This window comes from Natrix helvetica (genome assembly GCF_964273705.1).
Source record: "Natrix helvetica genome assembly, chromosome: 11".
NCBI classification, from domain to species: Eukaryota; Metazoa; Chordata; class Lepidosauria; order Squamata; family Natricidae; genus Natrix; species Natrix helvetica.
This window is the reverse complement of record NC_138562.1, coordinates 19,640,945-19,663,269: the sequence shown is the minus strand read 5'-3', so window position 1 is coordinate 19,663,269 and position 22,325 is coordinate 19,640,945. Positions and strand designations below refer to the sequence as shown.

At 43.5% G+C, this 22,325-nt stretch overlaps 1 protein-coding gene across 3 annotated transcripts in view; it reads right to left on the bottom strand.

Annotated features, from left to right (window-relative positions):
• ADGRG4 (adhesion G protein-coupled receptor G4) overlaps positions 1-19,444 on the bottom strand; it is a 28,422-nt gene extending 8,978 nt beyond the window's left edge. Inside the window, exons 1-14 of one of the 3 annotated variants that reach the window (XM_081963769.1) lie at positions 19,345-19,444; positions 15,620-16,302; positions 15,238-15,345; positions 14,441-15,064; positions 12,189-12,248; positions 11,228-11,287; positions 10,154-10,257; positions 9,061-9,122; positions 8,082-8,121; positions 5,443-5,486; positions 4,143-4,291; positions 3,171-3,303; positions 2,306-2,424; positions 1,527-1,737 (exon numbers count right to left, since the gene is read on the bottom strand). In XM_081963769.1, the coding sequence (XP_081819895.1) occupies positions 1,527-1,737; positions 2,306-2,424; positions 3,171-3,303; positions 4,143-4,291; positions 5,443-5,486; positions 8,082-8,121; positions 9,061-9,122; positions 10,154-10,257; positions 11,228-11,287; positions 12,189-12,248; positions 14,441-15,064; positions 15,238-15,331 (1,700 nt within the window). In that variant the 5' untranslated portion in view covers positions 15,332-15,345; positions 15,620-16,302; positions 19,345-19,444. The remainder of the gene's footprint in view (positions 1-1,526; positions 1,738-2,305; positions 2,425-3,170; positions 3,304-4,142; positions 4,292-5,442; positions 5,487-8,081; positions 8,122-9,060; positions 9,123-10,153; positions 10,258-11,227; positions 11,288-12,188; positions 12,249-14,440; positions 15,065-15,237; positions 15,346-15,619; positions 16,303-19,344) is intronic. The other 2 variants (XM_081963770.1, XM_081963771.1) reach the window with 2 other exon arrangements.
• Positions 19,445-22,325: the final 2,881 nt, after the last annotated feature.

Here is a 22,325-nt window from a genome sequence, read left to right as displayed (position 1 = left end):
GGTGGAGAGAATATTGCTGGGGGGGGGAACAGTGCAGGGGGTGTCAAAATTGAAAATACAGCAAGCTGTGTTCCTGCTAACGTGGTTGTGTCATAAATTCTGAAGTCCCGCTTTTCGCACCACATCTGCTACCCAAAATCACACCAAGGGGCGCTACTGTGGAGAGCAAAAATATTTGTCAAAGACGGGATCCACCCATCATCTTCAGATGTTTTTCGTGTTGGCTTGTGGTACTTTTCAAAAGCATTTCCCCTTTGCTGCTCTGACAGAAATATATTCTGCACACTTCTGAGTGTGCAAAGGCACGCCTGGTTGGGGGGGGGGAATATCGCTAAAGATCTAAATGAGGGGAAGCAAAACCTAGTTCCTCTTTTCCTTTGAAATCCTAGAATTCTACTTTCTTGCAAAATGTGTCCATTCGATCCCGAAAAGCTGCAGATTTTGAATTCTGGGCGGTTGGAAATTTAGGTAGGAGGCAAATATTTCTAGGAGAATCACGACGAAGTCTAACACTTTTTCTTTGGCAAACTTACAACCTGTCCTAAAGCTGTTCATCCCTTTTTGGATTCCCATGTTTTTAAAAATATAGAAAGGAGGTCGGGGTTTCTTTGCCCCCCCCCCCAAGTTTTCTGTTTCTTAGACTTAGAATAACTTTATTGTCACTTTAAATGTACACTAATTGGCATACATTAAGATGAATTTTTTTGCATACAGGTTTCACACAAGAATCTCCATCTGGAATTAAGAATTTAGAACGGAGGAGAAATTTCCTGATGGAAGAATTCATCAGTGGAACGGCTTCTCTCCAGAAGCTGTGGCTGCTCCAAACACTGGAGGCTTTTCTTTTCTTTTTGTAAGAAAAGCTCGGACAATCCTTGTCTGAAATAGTATAGAGTCTCCTGTTTGAGCAGGGCATTGGACTAGAAGACCTACAACCAGGATGGTGAACCTATGGCACCTGTGCCAGAAGTGGCATGCAGAGCTCTCTCTGTGGGCACATGTGCCATCGCCAGCTGCTCTTTTGTTTTCTAGTGCACACATGCACACTGGCCAGCTGCTCTCCGCAGGCGCCGGAGCACTGGAAAACAGCCTGGAAAATGGACAAAAACAGCCAAAAACCAGACCATTTTTCAGGTCAGTTTTGGGCTATTTTCAGGCTATTTTTCATGCCATTTTCAGACCATTTTAGGCTGGTTTTTGGGCTGTTTTCAGGACATTTTTCAGACCATTTTTGTCCCCAAAATGGGTGAAAAACGGCCCGAAAAACGGCCTGAAAATGGCCAGAATAATGGCCAAAACAGGCATCCATGTGCTGGCCAGCTGGTCTTCGAATTTTCTGTGCTCTGGTGCGCATACATGCCCATGCATTCCAGTTTGGGCACTCAGTGCCGAATAGCTTCACCATCATTGACCTACAAGGTCCCTTCCAACTCTTGTGATTCTGTATTATGGATTCTGGATCCTCAACTCAGAAGTGGAAGTCATTTGAGTGCCTGCTTAAGAGGGGACCATGCTCTTCTCCATACCTGTTGAGCGCCGTTGGCAGGTCCTGCAGCTGGTTTTCCTTTTCCAGAAGGATGTTGATGATTTGCAGTGTCTTCTGAGCGAGGGCCACGCTGATTTCTTCACAGTTGGCGATATCGGTCAGTTTGCCGATCAGGACCTCAATTTTGTCGTCGTTCAGATCCGAAACACTCAAGAGAAATAAAATGTGATCTGCCACCTCTTCAGCATTTTCTGCAACGGAGCAAAGACAGGAGGACTAAAACCCTTGCCAGAAGCTGATGCGCGTCTCACAAGACCTCTGGGTTTTGAAGAACGGTTGACCTCTTTCTAAGCAGGAAACTAGCAGCAGCCAATCTGGGTTGGTCACCAGGACCGGTGGTTTTGTCTTCAGAGTTTTCGGAATCATGCTGAAGACCTGAAGATGGGCACTAGCATGAGTCCAAGAGTTCAGAAGACAAAACCTCTGCTCCCAGTGACCAACCCAGACTGGATCCTTAGACATTACCCTGGGACACGTAGGTTCCCTTTGATTTGTGTGAAAGCTAGCACCTCTTGAGGGAAGATGATAGATTTTCCTGTCAGGGAGACTGTGTTTCCAGGTGCAGCACATTCACACACACAAATCCCCCCCCCCGAGTCTACTGCCCACTTCATCCCACCTCCCTCCCAACAAGGAAGGACTTCCAAGAAATGGGAGGGAAGTAGGACTTCACTAGGTGTAGCTAGAGAAGAAAAGTAGACACATCTAGATTGTTTTTAGCATCTTTCAGCATAAAAACAAGCCCACCCAGGAACTTACCAACCGTCACGGTGACGTTTTTAAGATCCAGTATATTATCTGGCAAAGTTTGCAACAAAGGACAGGCGGTCAGGTTTGACCTCTTCCAATAGGCTTTTTCAGTCCGAAGGTTAATCCAACTTTGAAATAAAAGGGAGACATCAGAGATATTAGAACAGGGGTGTCCAAACTTGGGAACTTTAAGGCTTGTGGACTTCAACTCCCAGAATTCCCCAGCTGGGGAATTCTGGGAGTTGAAGTCCACAAGTCTTAAAGTTCCCAAGTTTGGACACCCCTGTATTAGAAGCATAGCAGATATTCTTTCATCACACATGTTTGCTTGTCCTTTGTCCCAAAGGTGCTTTTTTTTTTCAAGAGGCCACTGGTCTTCCTTGTTTTTCTTTGAAGAGGTTTCGCTTCTCATCCAAGAAGCTTCTTCAGCTTCTGAAGAAGAACTGAAGTAGAAACGTCTTGGATGAGAAGCGAAACGTCTTCAAAGAAAAACAAGGAAGACCAGTGGCCTGTTGAAAAAAGCACCTTTGGGAAAACCATGATCTGGATGACTGAGAATCTCCATAGGCATCTTGTTTGTCCTTCATTTTTCATTTGGGTGGGTTTTCACTTGGCTGAACAGCTTAACAATCACCTTGCTTAGTGATGGAAATTCTAATCCCATCTGTGATCGTACGTCAAGGACTACCTGAAATCCACAACTTGCCCAGTCCTCTTCTGGATGACATATTATGATGACCATGGAAACATTTTCTTAGCTGGGGTTTGTCGAGCCTAATTATCCTTTGGAAAACAAAGTCCACCAAAGATCACCTGAGATATGATGTTGGAGTTGGTGGTCAAAGAAGGGGAGTTTGTGCATTCCTCTACTCACCATACTCTGGAAGCTGTCAACTCTTGGTTGGCCTCGCAGGGCAAGGTCGTCAGATTGGGGGGGACCATCTTTGGCCAGGTGTAGATCCCTTTGTAGTTGGATTGGATGGTCTGTTCAGGACATGAATCTGGATCTTTGGGACAAGAGGTTAAGCATGGAAGATCACCCAACCTTTCTCTCACCAACCACTTCAGCATTGACCCTAAGAATTGTCAATTAGTGGAGTAGGTTACCCAATGGAGGGTGAGCAGTCCTGGTACCTAAAATGTCCCTGCCTTCACAGTTGGAGAGGTAAGGAGGTTTAGCAAGCTTTCTCCTCTAATGCTGTGTCCTCTCATGGTGTGTGACTCATAAATCCCTCAGAGTAAAGGTGGGACATTTTAGTCCGAAGGCTTCATTTAAGCCCCAAGTTTGTTGGATCACTTTGATGAGAGATGCTCTCATTTTACTATCTCGGGATTATTGTATGGAACGAAGAGGATTTCAGGGTTCCAAGCAATACATCCCATTCAATAAGAACTTCGGGGCAGGCAATTTCCTCAAAGAACCTTTTATTGGGACATATCAAATTGGCACGTCCTTGGTGGAAAACCGGCTCTAAATTCCCGTCGGTTTTTCACCCAATTAAAAGTAAAACGTTGTCACTTCCCCCCAGGGTCTCCAGTCACAGGGTCCAATCAGCATACATCCCAGTTGCTGAGCGATCTCAGTCTCCATGTTTCGGACACCTGCATCAACGTCCTTGATTCTCAGGGGAAGGAATTTTATTTCGGCTACAATACCCCAGCTATCTCTACACCCACCTCCCTGCCCTCCTCGCTCCAGGCTGTGTCCGCCCTGAAGCAGTGAGAAAAGAAACCTGCCTATGGAAAACTACAAAAAGAAAATGGCCAACTTCAGGGTTGACAGAGGGATCATTTAATTGGAAAACCATTGGTGTTTTTTTTAAAAGCAATCCGACAACTGTATTACCAAATGAAATAACACGTGTATCCTTTTGCTGCACACTCAGAGATAACCAATCTTCGGTGTAATCCCCATACAAGGTGTTTTGTAGCTTCCCTGCGATCTCCTCCGTGCTTTGGCTGGCCCTGGCCTTGATGATGGCCTTTGCAGAATATCTGAAGACACAAGCAGAGATACAGTCATGAAGGATCCCACCTGTGGCTCTTTGAGCCAAGACTTCAACCACTTCAATGAGCCGAACCAGCTCTTTGGTTTAGTTTACTTTAATGTCATTGCACATGGTACATAAAAATTAAATGCCGTCTCCAGGGTACATTACAATTACAAAAATAAAAACACAAACATACATCCTTTACATTCTATATACCGTATTTTTCGGAGTATAAGATGCACCTTTCCCCCCTCCCCCCCGAAAAAGAGCGTGGAAATGTTGGTGCATCTTATACACCGAATACAGCCATTTTTGGCCTCCAGAGTTCCCACCCCTGCATGCCATTTTTGTGAAAAATTGGTCTTTTTTTTTTTGCAAAAACAGAGGCATTTTTACCTTCCCCCAGAAGTACTCTGCAGGCTTCAGCAGGGCTGGGGGAAGGCAAAAATGCCTCCGTTTTTGCAAAAAACAGCCCAACATTAAAACATTAGAGTGGGTCCAGAGGTGTTTTACAAGAAGAGGACTCAACTCCTCTGCTCGTCATAAAATTCCTTATACTCCCAGGCTTGAAATTTTAGGCCTGGATAACCTTGAACTACGCCGTCTACATTCCGACCTGAGCTTAGTGCAAAAGATAATCTACCACAACGTCCTACCTGTGAATGGCTACTTTGACTTCAACTGCAAGAACACAACGGCCGTCCATAGACACAAACTCAACGCAATCCCTTCTAATCTTGATTGCAGGGAAAACGATTTCAGCCACAGAGGAGGAAACGTGTGGAACACCCTACCTGATCCTGTGGTTAGTTCCTCTAGCCCCCATACCTTTGACCTTAAGCTGTCTACGGTGGACCTTACACATTTCTTAAGAGGTCCCTAAGGGGGCATGTATAAGCTTACCAGCGTGCCTAACGTCCCTGTCCTACTGTCCCCATTGATATGGACTCCTTTTATGTGCTTATGGCTACGTTTTGTTTATTTATGTCCATCTATTTGTGCCATGTTTTCATACTTGTTTCTTTGTACTTGTTGAGAAATAGAAAATAAAATAAATAAATAAAGGCCTAGACAAGTTCTGGGTGGTTTTAAAAGCAGGCACTCCCTTGAACGCCGATGGGAACACGTTGGCACCTGGACAATCACACTCCTTACCTCTGGGAAAGCCAGAGTTTTTCATTCTTCCGTTCAGAAGATCCCTGAATGCGGAGTAAAAGAAGCAACAAGTTAATAAGCCTGTGCGTTGTTGTTGTTGACAAACTCAGAAGGAAGTTTTACAGAATTAGGTGGGCAATTACTGTCTGCGGATTGAGAAGGAGGCAATCTTGGAAGGGAGAAAAGTGGGTAATTAGCCAGGCTCGTGATGTTGCAAGCAGGCTCATCCTCGGCAAAGGTGCCACTTTTCTCCACTGCCAGCCAGCCTTCCTTCCTTCCTTCCTTCTGATTACTCTCTGCATTTAGGCTTTGATTGCGGTTTTGTAATCCCCTCTGCGGAGACATTCCGAAGCAATTCAGGGGGGGAGTGCAGGTTGCTTGGAGAATAAGTGATAAGAAGGGAGGGAAGGGGAAAAAAAACAAGATCATATTTAAAAAACCAATTTACATTGAAGGAAAAAGGAGCTGATATTCCACGGCAAAAGGAGAGCCAAGAGTTTTGCATTTCCAGGATGGAAAGCCGCACTAACCAAATTCATCGGCCGCTAGCAAGATTCCTTTGCTAGCAGTAGGTAAAACAAGGAATGATTGGCCTTTGATAGCAATAGCAATAGCATTTAGACTTATATGCCGCTTCACAGTGCTTTATACCCCTCTCTAAGCATTTGCAGAGTCAGCCTATTTCCTCCCAACTATCTGGGCCATCATTTTAGCAACCTCGGAAGAATGGAAGGCTGAGTCAACCTTGAACCAGTGAGAATCGAACTCCTGGCAGTGGGCAGAGTTAGCAGTAGCAATAGCACTTAGACTTATATACTACTTTTACAGTGCTTCACAGCCCTCTCTAAGTGGTTTACAGAGTCAGCCTCTGGCTCCTAAACAATCTGGGTCCCCATTTTATCCACCTCGGAAGGGTGGAAGGCTGAGTCAACCTTGAGCCAGTCAGGATCAAACTCCTTGAGTGAGCAGTGAGTTAGCCTGCTATACTGCATTCTAACCACTGAGCCCCCACTACATCAATAAATCAGTCTTACTACGTAAGGAAAAGGCAGTGGTACGTTCAGTGGCACCTCTTCCTTTCTTGTCCGTTGGCATGCTCAGAATAGAAAGCCGTGGGACTTAATTTGCTGGGGGTTTTGTGTTACCGTGATTATATTTACCACTGGTCCATTGGAGGGCACAACGCAACCCAATTCATTCCCGGTCAAAGATAAGTAGCCCCCATAAGACCTAACATGCCATCCTTAGAATAGAATAATAGAGTTGGGAGGGCCCTTGGAGATCTTCTAGTCCAACCCCCTGCTCAGGCAGGAAAGCCTATACAATTTCAGACAAATGGTTGTCCCGTCGCTTCTTCAAAACTTCCAGTGTTGGGGCATTCACAACTTCTGGAGGCAAGTTGTTCCTCTGGTTAATTGTTCTCCCTGTTAGGAAATTTCTCCTTAGTTCTAAGTTGCTTCACTCCTTGATTAGTTCCCATCCATTGCTTCTTGTCTTGCCTTCGAGTGTTTTGGAGAATAGCTTGACCCCCTCTTCCTTGTGGCAACCCCTGAGATATCGGAAGGCTGCTATCATGTCACTCCTAGTCCTTTTTATTAAATTATCATACCCAGTTCCTGCAACCGTTCTTCATATGTTTTAGCCTCCAGCCACCTAATCCTCTTTGTTGCTCTTCTCTGCGCTCTTTTTAGAGACTTAACAGCCCACAAACTGATCGGCATCAACAAGAACGAAACTATTTCAGAGCTGAAGAAGCTTTTTTTGGATGAGAAGCAAAACGCCTTCAAAGAAAAACCAGAACGTTTCGGTTGCCTCTTGAAAAAAAAAAAAGCACTTTTGGGGGACAACCAGGATCTGCAGGAGGGAGAATCTCCATAGACCAGGGGTGTCCAAACTTGGGAACTTTAAGACTTGTGGACTTCAACTCCCAGAATTCCCCAACCGGCTGGCTGGGGAATTCTGAGAGTTGAAGTCCACAAGTCTTAAAGTTCCCAAGTTTGGACACCCCTGCCATAGACATTTAGCAATAAAGAAACTAGTTAAACAGTGCCTCCTAGCGGCCAGATGTGAATATAATCCCTGTAATCCAAAATCTCCCCCCCCCCCCCCGCAACCACCAGGGAGAATGTTATGAAGCAAAATGGCAATATCCATGCAAGGAGGTTTTGAGTCATTTGCAAGAAACTTCCGCCTTTGCAGATGCACAAACGTTTTTGCAAAATCCATGGAGCACCAGGAAAGCTGGAAGTAAAATGGTATACACTCAACCCTAACTAACCCTGAATAATAGCTGGCAATTGATGGGAAAGAGGGCAAGCCATAGTTCTTTGCCTCGCAAGGTTTCGTTTCAGGCTTCCTTCGAGGTAAAAAGAGGGTTTAAGGTGCCATTAATTGTCGGGGTTATTTCTCTTGGTTTTGGCTGCCAAACCAGCCTGCCACCAGCCACGTTGTTCTAGTTACTAAGGCACAATCTTCGCTGCTACCATGGCAATCTCTCACTAGAGAAGATGCAGGCAGGAAAGAGGAGGAAGGATGAAAGATACTCATCAGAGTCTGAAAGAAAAAGAAGAAGAAGAAGCAGAAAAAAACCACCAGGGTTTGATGGGGAGAGATGAGGTTTAGGACTTCTAAATACATACCCCAGGGTTAACCGGCTCAGTTCTTCGTGACAATCTATGACTGTGTTGAAAGAAAGATATTTCAAGATCATTTTGGGTGGGTTTAAACAAAAAAATATCAGGCAGGCAGGGAAGAGGAAGATGCAGTAGGACTTACAGTGGGAGATTCATTAGGTTGGTTTCAAAGCTCCGAATTGGGATGGAAAGAGGTCCCCAAATGTCCTTATTCACCATCATGGAGCCTAAATGAGTCTTTAGCCTTGATAAGAACTTGTGTCATGGACTATTGCCCTGTTTCTTAAATGTTTTTTCTCATAGGAGACCTTCCCCCTTTTAAAATGATGGAGGACACCAGAGTATTGTATAGGAAAGGGAGAGGGAGGGAGGGAAGGAGGGGGGAGAGAGAGAGGGAGGGAGGGAGGCGAGAGGGAGAGTAGGGGAAGGAGGGAGAGGGGAGAGAGAGGCAGGGTGGGGGGAGAGGAGGGAGGGAGTGGAGAGAAAGAGGGAGGGGAAGAGAGAGGGAGGTAGAGAGAGAGGAACGGAGGGGGAGAGAGGGAAGAGAGAGAGGGTGGGGGAGAGGGAGGGGAAGAGGGAGGGGAGAGAGGGAGAGAGAAGGGGGAGATGATGTGGTGGTCTAGAGGTAGAGCTCCTCCTCACAATCAGCTGACTAAGTTCAATCCTAGGTAGAGGCAAATATTTCTCTCTCTGGGTATATTGTGATTATATCTGCTGAATATAACTCCACATTGACAACGGGAAAGGCATCTGGCCAGTAAACACACAGCTCCATTCATTTGCCCAGACTCCACTCCTCAAGGGTTTATGGGGTCATTAAAAGACAATAGATAGAGATATAGAGATGTAGAGATATAGATATACAGATATAGATATTTACTGTACGCTTAACAATGTTAAAATGGGCGCATTTCCTGCTGCTAGAGCTTCTCGTGATGGTTGGAGGGTCTGTTTTGGGGAGGAGACAGCCAAAATAAATGCTTACCGAGCCGTCTTGATGTTATAATTTGTCATCACAAATTCTGAATCATTTAACTTTTTCTTGAACTGTAAGAGAGACAAACGGTCAATCACAATTGGGTTCCTGGCTCAACCTCACCCAGTATTTGTCATTTGAAGAAATAAATATAGTCATCAAATGTTTATGCCAGAATCGGGGCTTCTTCGGGATAAAATTACTCTACCTCAGCGGCTTGGAGACGGGTGGACTTAAACTCCCAGGATTCAGAATGCAGGCTGGGGAATTCTGGGATCTAAGTCCATACACCTTCAAGCGGCTGAGGTAGAGAAACACTATTTTAGGACAAATCTGCATTATGTCTGTCCAGAAAATTACGCGGACGACAGGAAGGATCACCTGGTGTCCTACTTTCCTTCTCTATTCACGTGATGTTGTGTACCTGAAAGGGTTAAAGCTGGAATAACCAAGAGGCATTCCCTGTGGGATGATCCACGCTAAACATCTACAGGATTATTTCCAGCAGCCAGCTCTGGGAAAGTCCCGTGCCATGAGAGAGATGTAGATACATGGATGAAATAGATGGTTGATATGAAGAGAAATGTCTGCAGATGTTTAATTTAAAAAAAAACAACCCAAGCTATATTTCAGACTCTCCAAGACTCCTGGCCAAGTTTTGCAGCTATCAGCCTGGTATCTCTCCAAGCCAGATAAGGTCTGTGACTGTAAATCCTCCCTTGGAAGACTTTGCTGGAGGTGAATAAGCAGAATTCACAGTCAATTAATAAAAGGGTTTTTTGTTGGGACAAGAAGTTTGCTTCGTGCTCTTGGGAAGCCTCGGTCAGAACAGTCAGACTCCTGAATGAAAAATAACTACAACAGTAAACCATTGGGACGTGGCCCCAATCGGTGAAATAATTAGATAGACCTTTCCACCAAAAGGATAATGCGTGCATTTATTTTTGGCAAACTGGCTGCAATCTCTGTTTTTTTTTCCAGATGTGGTCCAGGATGAGCACCTCTGCTTCTGCCAAGCAAGGAAATATCTCTCACTGTTCACCAGCCTTTTGCCCTGCCGATTAAACAAGCTAGCTTTAAACAGATCCTAATTCGGACTCACCCAAGTTTCGGAAAGCTTTTTGGCGTCGTAGCGATCGCATGTCCTGGGGGGCTCCCAAGTCATGGAAAAGTTCATATGGAAACTGTAGAAGGTATCGGTGATCACTGAAAAGGGGGGAGACGAGGAAGCCAGCTTATCTTTGAGCTTTGCTTTTGAATGTGTTTGCCTTTGATTTTGAGCTGTGAAGTTTTTTGTAGCTTTAATGCCCGGTCTACAATGATGTGCTTTTATAAATTGAAGGGACATAGTGACATGAATCAATCTAACCTGATGTACAGACTCATTCTGACATTCTCCAGGGAGTTATCAACCCTCTGTAGAAGCCATCAGGCCAATGCTTAGGGAAAAAAACGTTTATGTCCCAAAGGTGCTTTTTGCAAAAGACAATTGGGCATGCTTAGTTTCTTTCCTTCAAAATGTTTCACTTCTCCTCCAAGAAACGCCATCAGTTGAGGTTCCTCAGCTGAACTTCTTCAAGTTCTTCAGTTTGTTTTCTGTAGCGGAAGAAGCGTGTTGGATGAGTTGCGAAATGTTTTGAGGGACAAAAACCCCTCAAGAAAATCCAGTTGCCTTTTGAATAAAGCATCTTTGGGACAATCATGACTTCGACGCTTGAGAATCTCCGTATAGAGATATATTAGTAGAATAAAATGAAATATGTTAATACTGTTAATGATATGCAGTTAATTAAGATGCGAGGGAATTATATTAACATTATTAATTGTGGATAATTAATTAAGTAAAACGCTTGTTATATAAAAATTGAATCTGAGGATATATGCTACCTATAGAAAATAGATGGAAAATGAAATGGTAAACTTGGTTTATTTCTGAAGGGGCAAACAATGATATTGTTTATGGGTTAAGAAAAAAATAAGTTTAAGATGGAAAATATAGGAAGAAAATAGTACGGCTAAAATTGGAAATGGAAGTATGATGGAAAATGAATTATGTATATGAGAGAATGTTAAGGGGGAAAACTGGGCAAAACTTTGTTTACAAAAGAATTTGAAATGTGTAACAAAACATAAAAAACTTCATTTGTAAGAGAATCTCCATAGACCTTAAGCATACCTGTAACGTTTGAATCAGGAGATGTGATTGGTGGAAAGGCAGATGTAGCTTCCTCCATACCTGTAGAAGAAAAAAGAGAAGTTAAGATGTGACCTCACCTAGAGTCCTGCATCCAGTTTTCGTCAACAACACACTATAAAAAAGATGTGGAGACTCTAGAAAGAGTGCAGAGAAGAGCAACCAGGAGGATGAGGGGACTGGAGGCTGAAACATATGATGAACGGTTGCAGGAACTGGGCATGGCTGTCTAGTGAAGAAAAGGACCAGGGGAGTCATGATAAGCAGTCTTCCAATATTTGAGGGGCTGCCCCAGAGAGAAGGGGGTCAAGCTATTCCCCAAAGCACCTGAAGGCCAGACAAGGAATAGTGGATTGAAACTGTCCAAGGAGAGATTCAGCCTGGAAATAAGGAGACATTTTTTGACAGAACAATCAACATGGTGGATACATCAAGATGAAACAGTAGTTGCCTTCAGAAGTTGCAGGAGCTCCATCACTGGAAGCTTTCAAAAAGAGACTGGACTGCCATCTGTCAGAAAAGGTGTAGGGTCTCCTGCTTGGGTGGAGGGATTGGACTAGATGACCTACAAGGTCCCTTCCAACTCTGTTAATGTGGATCTGGATCTAATCTGTGAAATGAGACAAAATGCCTCCACCTAGGAAAGCTGAGGTTGAGGGGGGGAAATAACATCAATGAGACAAGAAGCCCATGAGAACTGGTGAAGGAATTCTGGGAGTTGAAGTCCACACATCTTCAAGTTGCCATGGTTGAGAAACATTGGTTCATCTATCTGATTTATGTGGCGCCCATCTCAAAGGCACAACTGCTGATGTTGAGACTGTTGCATGTCTGGAGGGTAGCAGAGAGACAGGACCATCAGGTGGACCATTCTGACATTCTCCTGCACAGCCACCAGGTCAATGGTTAGAAATAAAGTTTGAGGCAGCCCAGGATTCCATACCTGTAACGTCTGAATGAGGAGAAGTGATTGGTGGAAAGGCAGATATAGGGTCCTCTGTACCTGTGGAAGAAAAAGGAGAAAATACAGGTATGGAAAGGGACAAAACATGCGTCTCTAGGAATTTTGAGGTTGGGGGAAAAAGTTGGGAGACAGGGAACTTATATGAACTTGAACCATGATATGCAACAATTATTCTAAGAGAAATGCTGCAGAACTCAATCTTCCATTTATTGTTCCCCCCCCCCCCACAAATAGAGAAATAATAGAAGAGAAGAGTTGGAAGGGACCTTGGAGGTCTTCTAGTCCAACCCCCTGCCTAGGCAGGAGACCCTACACCACTTCAGACAAATGGTTATTCAATCTCTTCTTAAAAACACCCACAGCCTCTGGAGGCAAGTTGTTCCATTGATTAATTGTTCTCACTGTCAGGAAATTCCTCCTTAGTTCCTCCTAGGTTGCTTTTCTCCTTGATTAGTTTCCAACTGTTGCTTCTTGTCCTGCCCTCGGGTGTGCCTTAGAGAATAGTTTGACTCCCTCTTCTTTGTGGCAACCCCCGAGATATTGGAAGACTGCTTTTCATGTCACTCTAATCCTTTTTTTCATCAAGCTAGACATACCCAGTTCCTGCAACCGTTCTTCATATGTTTTAGCTTCCAGTCCCCTAATCATCTTTGTTGCTCTTCCCTGCACTCTTTCCACAGTCTCCACATCTTTTCTACACCTCAACATTTCAACATCTCAACAATAGAGATGTTGTTGAGAGATGAAGTGGAAAGAGGAGTAGAGAAGAGTGGAAGGGAGGAGGGGAGAAGAAAGGAGGGGAAGAGAGAAAGAAGAGAGGAGAGAGGAGAGATGGAAGCAGCGGTGTGGAAAAGAGTAGGAGAGAGAGAAGGAGAGGAAAGAGGAGAGAGCAGAAGGAGAGAGGAAGGGGAAGTAGGGGAGGGAAAGGAGAGGAGGGATGAAGAAAGTAGTGGAGAAAAAGGAGGTAGAGAGGGGGAGGGAAGGAGAGGAGGGAAGGTTGTTGCAGAACTAAGTATAATATGGTGTCTGGAAAGCAGAAGAGCAAATGAGAGTGGTGGTTGGTAGATGGTGAGAAGTGATATAATATTGGATAATATATAATAGTGTGTGTTAAGTTTGTAATGGGATACTGATGAATATTTATATGAAAATAAAAATTGCAAAACTTTTTTTAAAAAATAGTTTTAAAAGGGTTACTTTCTTTTGATTTTTCCTGAAATTTCCCACTGATTTTATGTCTTTGGATTCCCCCAGCTGGCTCCAAGTTGCCAAGGTAGAGAAACTCTGATTCATCTGTTCAATTTCTATGGCACCCATCTCGTAGACAGGATCGCTGGTGCTCACTGAGGTTGTCTTATCTACTTCAAATGTCGCACCTTGTCCATAAATTTGTTGGAAAGTGCCATAAACTCAGTAGGAAAAACATTTTGTTTTTATCTTGTGCGGAGGTTCTCATAGGCTTCAGGCGAGATTTGACAGGGGGCTCATAAATAAAACTTGAACACCTACGTTCCCATCAGGGATTCCAATAGTTCAACATTTCAAAACAGGAAACGATGGCGTCTTCTATATAAAACAAAAAAGCAAGAATTGGGGCGGGGGACACCCTGAAAAAGGAACTGCCTCCAATATTTCTATGTCTACATTTACACAGAAATGCTAAACCATGTTCTGCTTTAACCATGATTTGTCAAAGAGTCCAATCTTGGTCCCCACATCGTTGTGATTTATTCAAGAACCAGAGTTAAACAAACGGTAGCTTAGCATAATGAGCGAGCAAGATCTAGATCTGCAGGCAAGCGTGTAATCTTCGCTTTTCCAATAAAGTAAGAGAAAAGTGAACCATAAATAATCTAGGTACAGGTATGACAAATCCAACATCTTCTTAAAGACTTCCAGTGTTGGGGCATTCACAACTTCTGGAGGCAACTTCTGTTCCACTGATTAATTGTTCTCACTGTCACAACTTTGACACAGCTGTAACCTGGATGCCTGAGAATCTCCATAGATCTCTAGCAATTGAGCAGCCACAATTTCTGAAGGCAAGCTATTCCATTGGTTGATCGTTCTTCTCACCGTTCGGAAATATGAATATTATATATTTTTATATATATATATATCTTTGGGGCTTTAAATGTAGACCCATCTTTTTCCCCAAAAAACATATAGCGTATTTATTCCGAATGACTGAAGACCAAGGAGGTTTATTTGAAGAGAATATGGATACTCACCGCAACGCTGGTGCTGTGCAGACTCTGGCTCTATGCCTTCCAGAAACCAATGCTTCTCCCCCCAGCTGACCACATTTCCATCTTCGCAACGCTCAAAGTCTTGCTGACCTCTCACATGATCCCACATCTGGAAGTAGTGCACGATGCCAACGAAGGATGATAGCTGGATGAGTTCTCCATTATAGTTCTTGTGCAAATGCCCTATCACCAATGTCCCATTGGGCCTTAGACAGCGGTGATAGAAATCTGGAAGGGATCGGCTTACCAGCTTCTTTCCATCCCAGAAGAGCTCCAGGAGATGCTTCCGGCTGTCCCAGACACAGCAGATCTGGTGCATTTTGTAGGCGGCAATGTACTCTCCAAGATCAATGATGCTGCCCAAGAAGTATAACTCCAAGATTGAACTATGGAAAGACAGAGCCAGCTCCACCTGGTTAATGTTGGTGGAGAGGCTGCTGATATCGTAGGAAAAGGCTGCCCCGCTCTGCACACTTTTTTCAGTCTTGTTGAGGTCAACACACACCGTGAAGGCACAAAGTCGAGGGACACTCCGGTTGGCCAAGGAGACATATTTGTTACTCAGTCCCAGGAAATCCACCTGCTTCCCTTTCAGAGAGATGGATTCTGTTTAGGACAGAAGAAGAAGAAGAAGATCTGAGGAAGGCGCATCAATCCCTTGGATCCTCCAGTTGAGTTTATGAGCCCACTGAAGGGGGAATTTTCAAAAATCATACAACATTGGAAGAAAAGAGCTTACAAAGAAGCAGCACATCCTGAATTATGGGGGAAACTCCTACCTGACAAAAGGAACAAGGTGGCCACGGCCAAGAAGAGGCTACCGAAGATCTTGGATGGAGCGTATCCAGCAACATCACACTTCTGTCCACTCATCCTTTAGATGAGATCTGGAAGGCAGAAGAGGAACTTCTCAGGTATGTTCTGGAGGGAGAAGACATCAACAGAAACCCTGGTTTAACTCCACGGAATCTCTCTGTCCACCTGGACAATATATTGAGCATCTGACTCTCCCCACAGCTGATGCCTTCTGAATGTATAAGGCCTGGATGGCCCTCCACAGAGGTTCCAGATCTGGGAAGATGAACCCCTTAAACAGCTGACATTAGGATATTTCCAAGTCAGACTGAGTCAAGATATTCTGAAGATCCATCACCAACCTACCTGAGGAAGGAGCCATCAAGAAGAGTCTGCTCCCAGGTTTCAGAGTGAAATCTCTTTCACGTCAGTCTCTAGTCTCACGTCTCAAGGAGGAAATTAAAATATCAATCCTGGGCAGCTTTAATCTTCAGGGTCCATCAACAGGATCTCACCAGCTCAGAGGACTTTGGAAAAGTTCCCATCAACATGTCAATCGGCCAAACCTGCCTCTTTTTCCTTTACAACCTTCCTGATTTGTTGCTTTGGCTGTTGAAGTGTCATCTCGTTTTTCTTCTCTGGACCAATCCACGCTGCTTAATCTACTTCTTTAGATTTATTTTTCAATTATTAAAAAAAAAAAAACAGCAACCCCTGCAGACAAGCCAAATCTAAATACTGCAATACAAGCAGAGGAGACCTCACGGGAGATGAAATAATTAACACATAAACATTTGGAGTGGTCCCATCATAACCTTCTGTTCACGCGATGGGCACAATCTCACCAGGATGATCCCCTCACTATGAGTCAGAGAAACTTGAAGGTTTCCTTGATTGGGAGCAAACGTGGAACATTTTTTTACAGAAAAGCACACACCCAGAACTGGCTTCATTGGCTAGAAGTGATTAACAAGGCTGAACTCTGATCTTTAGAACTTTCAATGCCATGGAAATTTCAATAATGTATTGGATCATAAAATCTAATCTTGCTAGAAAGGAAGAACAAAGATTAGATTAGCACAATCATACTTGGGAATGGGAAAACAGTTTTGTAAGGAAACTTGTTCCGACGCCTTTAGGGTTCAACTCCCCCCCGTACCCCGAAAAATTGAATTCAGGAACTTTTTCACAGCAACTGATGGAGAAAAATCTCAAACAGGGGTGGGGAAAATGCCATTGGAATTATGAAATATGGGATCCTTCTACAAATTCTGATGTCAGCCCTGAAGCTGACCTGACCGGATCCATGTTGGAGCATCAGTGTTGCCACATTGGAGCGGAGGGATAGGGAGGGGGAATTAGAGATAGCTAGGATTGTGTAGCCAAAACAAAATGCTTTCTCTTGAGAACCAAGGACATTCTCACATTCTCTGGACTGTGGAAGGAGGAGTGAGGTCACCAGACAGTGTCTTGATTGGCTCGTGTGACTGTTTGTTTGGGGTTGTGGGAAAACTTTCTCGGTTACTTAGGTGAAAACCACAGGAACCTTCAGAGTCGGTTTTCACCAGATCTGTGCCAATGTGATATTTCCAATAAAAATATTATTTGAGGAACCCACCTGCCTCGGAGTTTGGCTTGCTATGGATCTACTACTTAGAACCCCGACAACTGAATTGCAACACTCACATACAGATAGTCCTTGACTTACGGCCATTTTTAGCGACTGTTCAAAGTTACCGGAAAAAGTCTCACACCTACGACCATCGCCGCATCACGTGCTGGAAATCCAGGCATTGAGCAACTGGCTCGCATTTATGACGATTGCAGGGTCACCATTTCCAACAAGCAAAGTCAATGGGGGAAGCTGGATTCACTTAACGACGGTAGCCCAAAAAAGTTGTAAAATTGGGTGCGGCTCACTTAATAGCCCCACTGCTCAGCAATGGAAGTTCTGTTTCCAATTGCGGTCGTAAGTTGAGGACTACCCGTACTTTTGATTGGGGTGGGAAGAGCCATCAGAAGGGAGACCCGAGCCCCAATTTCACAACTGGGCTCAATTTTCCCCTTTTCTTAATTTAAAAACAGTTACAAACTCCCTCTTTTGTTTAACTTTATATTGCAATTCACACGGCATCATTTTCGTGATTCGGAGTCCTCGCTGGATTTTTTAAACAATCGATTCAGAGGGTGTCGTTTTGGCTACCCAAAGCTTGGCCCTGGACTTTGGAAGGCAGGGAAATTATCTTTCTAGGCACATTATTCATCAGGCCCCGACACCCCGTTAAATGCTGCGGCATTCGCAACCGTGGAAAAGAAGGCAATCATTTTAAAGCAGACCAGGGGAAATTTCCATCTGTGAGAAAGCAACCCCGGGACTGCGTTCAAGCATTGCTTCTCCGTCTGCTGCAGAAATCTGGCCGGAGCGTCCAGAAATAAGTGTTTTTGCACACTTCCTCTGGGAGTCACTGTCGTGCCAAAGAACTGCAGCTTTCGTGAAGAAATATGAGTTTTATTTGCTGCACAGCTGGAGTTTGAGCCTAGAAAAATGTATCTCCCTCTCTTTTTTTCTTTTCTCTCTCTCTCCTTCTTTTCTCTCTCTCTTTCTCTCTTTTTCTCTCTCTCTCTGTCCCTCTCCCCTTCTCACTTTCTCTCGCTCTCCCTCCCTCTCTCCTTCTTTTCTTTCTCTCTCCCCCTCTCACTTTTTCTCCCTCTCTCCTCCTTTTCTCTCTCTCTGTCTTTTTTGCACAAGCCAAATCAAAGAAGAGAAGTATCTTTTTTAAGGATATACTGTACACACACACACACACACGTTTCTTTTATTCATGTAAGCTACAAATGGAAAGAAAGGCAATGGCAAAAGGAAAAAGGAAAGGGGATGGAAGAGATAGACGGAGGGTGGAGGGAAAAAGAAATTATAAAAAAGAGAAACAAAAAGCAGTGAATTCAGAACTTTTTTCTACGCAGTAAGGTACATAATAAAGCTATAATATCAACCTTTTAGTTATGCCAAAGAGTAACTACTAGCCATGTCTATATAGCAATAGCCCACTTAATTTTCAAAAACCCAAAGTTAAGCATGCTTTAAGGCATTCCCAAGAGCCCAATATAGTTGGGAACTTTCAGAGGAATGAACTGTTAGCCTAGCTGCATTTCTGCTAAAACGAAGCTCTGAATTATTTTACTATTACATTCGGTCCATCGCGAAGGTTTGGTTTGTAAGGCCAGGTTTTTTCCAACCTTCCACGTGTGCCAAGCTCACTTTCAACTCTGCAAGTAGGAATTTTGGGGTCCAGCTCAAAACTACAATAGGGAATATTGGCGTGCAATAAGAAGAATGCAATTCCAGATGCTGTTCTAGCATTTTGAGCAATTAGGATGCTATTGTTCGGCAGATGTTCCTTCTTTGAACCTGATTTCGTTCCAGTCTGCTGAGCCTGACACCCATTAAAAAGCCATGCTTCCCTCTCACAGCCCTTCATTAGGCAGTCATAGTAATGAATCTCAAACCGACAGGCAGAGAGGAGACAATAAACACTGCAGCAGCTCACAGGCATGAAGAGAAAAAGCCATGAAAAATGTGACATACTGTATTTCTCCAAGAAGTGTATTTTGATAGTTGCGCTGCAGTTTAGAGCAAAGGAAGATGTCAAAAGACATCACAATTAAACTATGTTTCTTGCAATTATTAAACTATGTTTCTTGCACTCTATACAATGGATGTATACCAATGTGGAAATGTTGTACAGAAGGAAATTGTAAAAAAAAATTCTTTTTAAAAAACTGTTTAATAAAAATATTTTTTAAAACTATGTTTCTTGCAATTCAACTGCGTTTCTTGCAATTAAACCATGTTTGTCGCAATTAAACTGTGTTTCTTGCAATGAAACTGTGCTTCTTGCAATGAAACTGTGTTTCTTGCAATTAAACTATGTTTTTTGCATGAACCGGTTTCTGCCTATCAGATTTTGCAAACAATAGGTTTGTCCCTGGAGGAAAAATATTTGAGGCTGGGGGTGTTGTGGGTCCTAATGCTATTTTTTTCTCTGTCTCCCCCGAATTTTTCTCCCCATAAACCCAGCAACTCTTCTAACATTCTGTCGAAAGCAACTTCCTCAAGATGCCAAATTCATGATTCATTTCCGTTCTCTCTAGTCAAGCTAAATCTGTTTCTTTCGATTCTCTAGATGTAAGCAGGCACACACGCAACTGAGACTGACGTATTTGTAAAAAAAAAAAAAAGAAGATTTGGGATTGTCTTTTTAATTTTAAAGGCCCGGCAACTAGCAATTATTGAGCCTGGATTTTTATTTATTTTTTCCTGCCAATGATGGAGACATGGTTTACTAGGAGTGTGAGCCAAACATTTATTTTCTTCTTTTTTTAACATATTTTTATTATTTACCAATAATATCGAACAAAGTGTGACCATCCTGGCACTTCATCTGCCATAGAAACAAAAGTGCAAGACAAATAACATATATACTACTTACACAGTGCTAATCTTATACAGTTATTTTTGACCAACATATTCATTCTAATACATATATAACCTCTCATTTCAGGTCTACTTAGCCTAACTTTTTCAAGTTCCAACTCCCACCTTGTGTTTCCAGTCATTGATAAAATCTATTCCATATGTCATAATATTCTGTCTCTCCTTTGTTTTTTAATTCTACAGTTAGTCTATCCATTTCTGCACATGTGAATATCTTCCTTATTATCTCCTTTTCTGAAAGGGCGCTTCCACTTTTCCATTGCTGTGCATGCACCATTCTCGCTGCTGTTAGGATGTGAAGCATTAGGTATATTGACCCTTTGCCTTCTGTAATAATACCTCCTAGAAATAATTCTGGCTTGAATTCTATATGTTGTCCAATCATTTTTTTTCTAGCCGCATCTGAATTCGTAACCAAAATCTCCTTGCTTTTTTTTTTTTCCAGCTCCACCATATATGGTAATAAGTGCCTGGTAACTGTTGACATTTCCAACATTTTGGAGATGTGTTGCTAAACATTTTAGCCAATCTTTCCAGGGGAAGATGCCAGGGGCCCGGCGTCCACCACATGAACACATGCAGCAAGCCCACAGTGCCCGCATGCATACTTACCGCCTGCGACACTCCAGCTGCTCCGCGGAGCATTGCGCAGGTGCCGTACGCTCCATGCATGTGCGCGAAAGCCCCGATTGGTTCAAATAACGGTAAGAAGAGCGAGTGGGCGGGTGGACCCTCTGGAGTACCCTACCGGAACAGTACCTGGTGCTCCCAGCAGGCACTGGTACGCCCATACCGGGGCGTACCGGTCCTACTGCACCCTGCAGAACATTTTATAAAGATTCTCTTTGTATGAGGGTGGCTAATGTCACAAACATTTATTTTCACTGCCGGGCTGGTACAAAAGGCAAATGTGTAAAATGGGGCCACCAGCCTTGAAAAAGGTGAGATGGGAAGTTTGCAAAGCCCAGGATGGCCCCATGTTACATTTGAAAGAGTCTCTCTGATGCGTCGAACGTCCAAGGCGAATCTCTGAATCGAAAGAAAGGAGCAAAATTCTGGGGAGTTGGTGGAGACAGACGCGTCCTTTATGGCAGCAAACAAAACCGGCTTTGGAGTAAGGGAGAGACGTGCCTCCACAAAGCCTCCGCTGGGTTCAGCTGGAGCCGGGGGCGAAGAATGCTCCTTTTTATAAGAAGGTCGACAGCACGAAGAGGCTGTCCTTCCAAGCAGCACATCCAGTCCGAAGAGATGGGAGATGCCCAAATGGAGGGAGCCAGAAGGGACGGGAATCTTAATGCCGATTTTCTTTGGGCCAGTTCCAATTTCTGTCTCTCCCCACCCCCTTCTCTCTCTCTCTCTGTCACTGTCTCTGTCTCTTTCTGTGTGTCACTCTTTTTCTCTCTATGCCTTTCTCTCTTTCTCTCCCTCTTTCTCACTTTCTCTCTCTCTCTCTGCGTGTCTCTCTCTGTGTGTCTGTATCTGTGTGTGTCTTTCTCTCCCTGGGTGTGTCTTTCTTTCTCTCCATCTCTTTCTCTCTCTCTCTTTCTTAGTCTTTCTCTGTCTGTCTCTCTCTGTCTCTATCTCTCCCCCCACCCACCCAAACCTACCTACCTCGCAGGATTATTATGATGGGGAAACCAGAGGGAGGGAGGAGGATTAGCTATGTTTGCCACCTTGAGTTATTTATAAAGGATAAAAGTGGGACTTTAAAAAAAATCTATTAAATAAAACATAAATACAGATAATCCATTACTTTACTATTCATTTAGAACTTCTCAATCATCCAGGTCATGGTTGTCACAAAGGTATGTTCTTCCAAAATGCAACTGGAACTTGTTTGTTTGTTTGTTTTTGCTTTGGAAGCATTTTGCTTGTCATCCAAGAAGCTTCTTCAGTTCAGTTCAATTGACTTGGTGACCAAAGTTGCAACAGTACAGAAAAAAGTGATCTAGGACCAGTCCTCACACTTATGACCATTGCTACATTCACATCACCAATTTTCGGGCACTTGACCAACTGGCAGGCATTTAGGATGGTTGCAACTTACCAGGATCACATAATTACCTGTTTGCTACCTATCCAAACCACCTTCAATAAGCAAAGTCAGTAAGGGAAGCCATTGTGGCTTAAGGCTTAGGAAGCATCCATCTATTGTGTTTTATAAACCATCAACTGTCATTGGGGGTTGATTTGTAGGAATGCAGCCAAGTGGCTTAGCTGATAAACCAAGATGAAAAGAGGGGTCACAACAAGTATAACATAACCTTATTCTTAAGATTTAATAATATAAGCTTTTATATCATAACATAACATAACATAACATAACATAACATAACATAACATAACATAACATACAATACAATACAATACAATACAATACAATACAATACAATACAATATCCTTTATTATCCTTAATAAAATATCCTTAAAGAAGACAAAGGATGAAGTTCATGGAGAAAGCGGGAATCGAACCAGGGCAATGGAAGGGCAACTTAAGCGAGCCGCTACGCGCACGCGCGTCACCGCTTCGGCCACCCGCAGGACTCGTTCCCCGCCTGGCCTGAGGCGAAGTTCCC